Genomic DNA, 2,672 nt, shown 5'->3' on the forward strand with positions numbered 1-2,672 from the left:
CCCCCTTCCCTCTTCACCTCATTCGCTCTCTCCATCCCTTCACCCCCACGCCCGTCCCCACCCCAACCCAAACCCTGCTTAACACACACTCACTCTCACTCATTTCCATAATATTACTTTTGTTCATATTACTGTTCATTTATATCATGCATGTGACTGAGCGTGCGTGTGTGTGCATGTGCGTGTGTGAGTCTGTGTGTGCGTGCGTGCATGTGCGAGTGCGTGCATGTGCGAGTGCGTGTATGTGCGCTTGTGTTTGAGTGTATGTGTGTATGTACGTGGTGAAACACCAAACCAATGCGCCAGGATCCGGGCAATAAAGATCACGTATCTTATTTATCTTATCTTATCCTACCCACAGGCCGCTGATTACATCCGCCAAGCCTTCAACAATTCGGGCGCCAAGTTAACCGCCTACTCGCCCGACCAGATGGAACAAGCCATGCCCCTCACCAGAGCCGCTATCCGCGCATCCAGCTCCGTGGACAGATTCGCCCCCCAAGGCGTCCAGCTCGGCTTCGACGGACCCGGAGTCATCAACAGGACCCTTCTCCTCATGGGATCGGGAATTACCTACGACTACTTCGGTACGTGGTTTTTTTATGTTTGTTTGTATGTTTGTTTGTTTGGTTGTTTGTTTGTTTGGTTGGTTGGTTGGTTGGTTGGCTGGTTGGTTGGTTGGTTGGTTGGTTGGTTGGCTGGTTGGTTGGTTGGTAGGTTGGTTTAAGTAAAGAGAAGAGAGGCACATCGTCACAATAATGGTAGAGTTTTTTTTATGATTGTTTGTTTGCTTGTTTGTTTGGTTGTTTGTTTGTTTGTTTGTATGCTTACTTGTTTGTTTGAGTAAAGAAAACCACATCGACACAACAATGGTCATTTACTGCTGGGAATAAGTAAGACAGACAGACACACACAGACGGACAGGCACACAGATAGACACACGTCATCATAATCATCATCCTTGCCTTTCACACCCTAGCTGCACCAGGGTATGGGCCACGGACAAACACTTTCCACCTTTCAGTATCCTGAGCTAGCCTCCTGATGTTATTCCATGTCTTCCCACTTTTCTGAACATCAATTTCTGTAATTCTTCTCAAGATTCCAGGCGGTCTTCCCCTTGAACTTTTACCCTGCGGATTCCAATCCAACACTTTGTTATGCAGCTGCCTGACTTCCTGAGAGTATGTCCAATCCATCGCTACCGCATTCTTATAACTTCATCTCTGACAGGGATCTGTCTTGTTTTCCTTAACACTTCTTCGTTGGTGACCCTGTCTGTCCATCTGATCCTCAGTAGCTTTCTTAGACACTTGTTCAAGAAAACCTGGATCCTCTTTATGCAAGTCTGTGATCCGTTCCATGTCTCACATCCATACAATAGGACTGACTTCACATTTGAATTGAAAATCCTCAGCTTTGTTCGAAGTGAGATATCTCTGGTCTTCCAAATCCTATTCAAAGATATGAAAACAGCCTGTGTTTCTCCAGTGCGGGACTTTATTTCAGCACCTGATCCTCCCTCTCAGACAAACACACAGACAAACATAAACAACAGAGAGAAAGTAAACAAGTAGAACCAACCAGTGGCGCCCTCCAACCACCCGCACGTGTTTTTAGTTTGAGTTAGTTTCAATACGAGTTTTACTAGTAACACAAATAGGCCATATAAAGAGCCGAAGACTAGATACACAGCGCTAATCTCGTATTATGCTCTCTTTCTCTCTCTCTCTCTCTCTCTCTCTTTTGGTCCGCTTCTCTCTCCCTCTCTCTCTCTTTCTTTCTCTCTATCCCTCACACTCTTTCTCAGTCTCTGTGTCCCTTTCTCTCTCCCCTTCTCCTCCTCTTTCTCTCTAAAGTTTGAAGCACAGGACAACCACCCAGTAATCAACCCCCCCCCCCTTTGACCACTGTCCTACAGATGGCCCTGGAGGTAGCAGACAGAAGTGCGGCGCCGCAACTGTGGTCGGAATCGTCAAGGTAAGGGGTCACAGACGGTCAAAGGTCACCGCTACACTTTCAATACTTTCATCATCATCCGGCGCCTTGCCGACTGGCGTGAGCGATCATGCACCTCCATTTCACTCTGTCTTGCGTTGCAGCGATGGTGTATGTTGTTCTTTCTGTTCCCAGCCATGTTGTCAACCTGTCCAGTATCTTTTCCCTCTGTCTGCCTCTGCCTCTCCCATCAAACTTGCCAGTTGTTACAATTTTCTCCGATGCTTTTTTCCGCATTGTGTGTCCAATGAAATCTGTCCGTCGCTTTTGTATATTCGTCGTAAGCTGTCGTCTGTAATTTGCTCCAACCAAGGCTTCTTCGTTTGTTCTTCTAGTTCTCCAAGGGATACGCGGCATGCGTCTTTTGAGCCACAACTCTGTCGCCTCAATTGTTCTTTCCATTTGCCTATTGATTGTCCATTCTTCGCATCGCTACACTTTAGGCCATTACACAAGGCTAGTATCGCCCCCCTGTCTCTCTCTCTCTTTTTCTCGCTCTCTATTTATCCCTCTCGGCGTTATCTAATTTTCTGTCTCTTTCCCTCTCGTTCCCTCTCTCTCTCTCTCCCTCTCCCATTCTTTCTCTTCTTCACATCCACTTATTAACTCAACCATACTCTCCCCCCCCTTCTCTCTCTCCCTCTCTCTCTCTCCCTCTCTCTCTCTCTCTCTCT

At 47.0% G+C, this 2,672-nt stretch overlaps 1 protein-coding gene across 1 annotated transcript in view; it reads left to right on the forward strand.

The window, feature by feature from the left end:
• Positions 1–358: 358 nt before the first annotated feature.
• Positions 359–2,672, forward strand: part of LOC106013681 (probable cytosol aminopeptidase) — a gene marked incomplete at its 5' end in the record, with an annotated part of 5,139 nt that continues 2,825 nt past the window's right edge. Inside the window, 1 exon segment of the mRNA XM_013090050.1 lies at positions 359–587. Within this exon segment, the coding sequence (XP_012945504.1) occupies positions 359–587 (229 nt within the window).

The sequence above is a fragment of the Aplysia californica genome, unplaced genomic scaffold, assembly GCF_000002075.1.
Source record: "Aplysia californica isolate F4 #8 unplaced genomic scaffold, AplCal3.0 scaffold01123, whole genome shotgun sequence".
Classification (NCBI taxonomy): Eukaryota; Metazoa; Mollusca; class Gastropoda; order Aplysiida; family Aplysiidae; genus Aplysia; species Aplysia californica.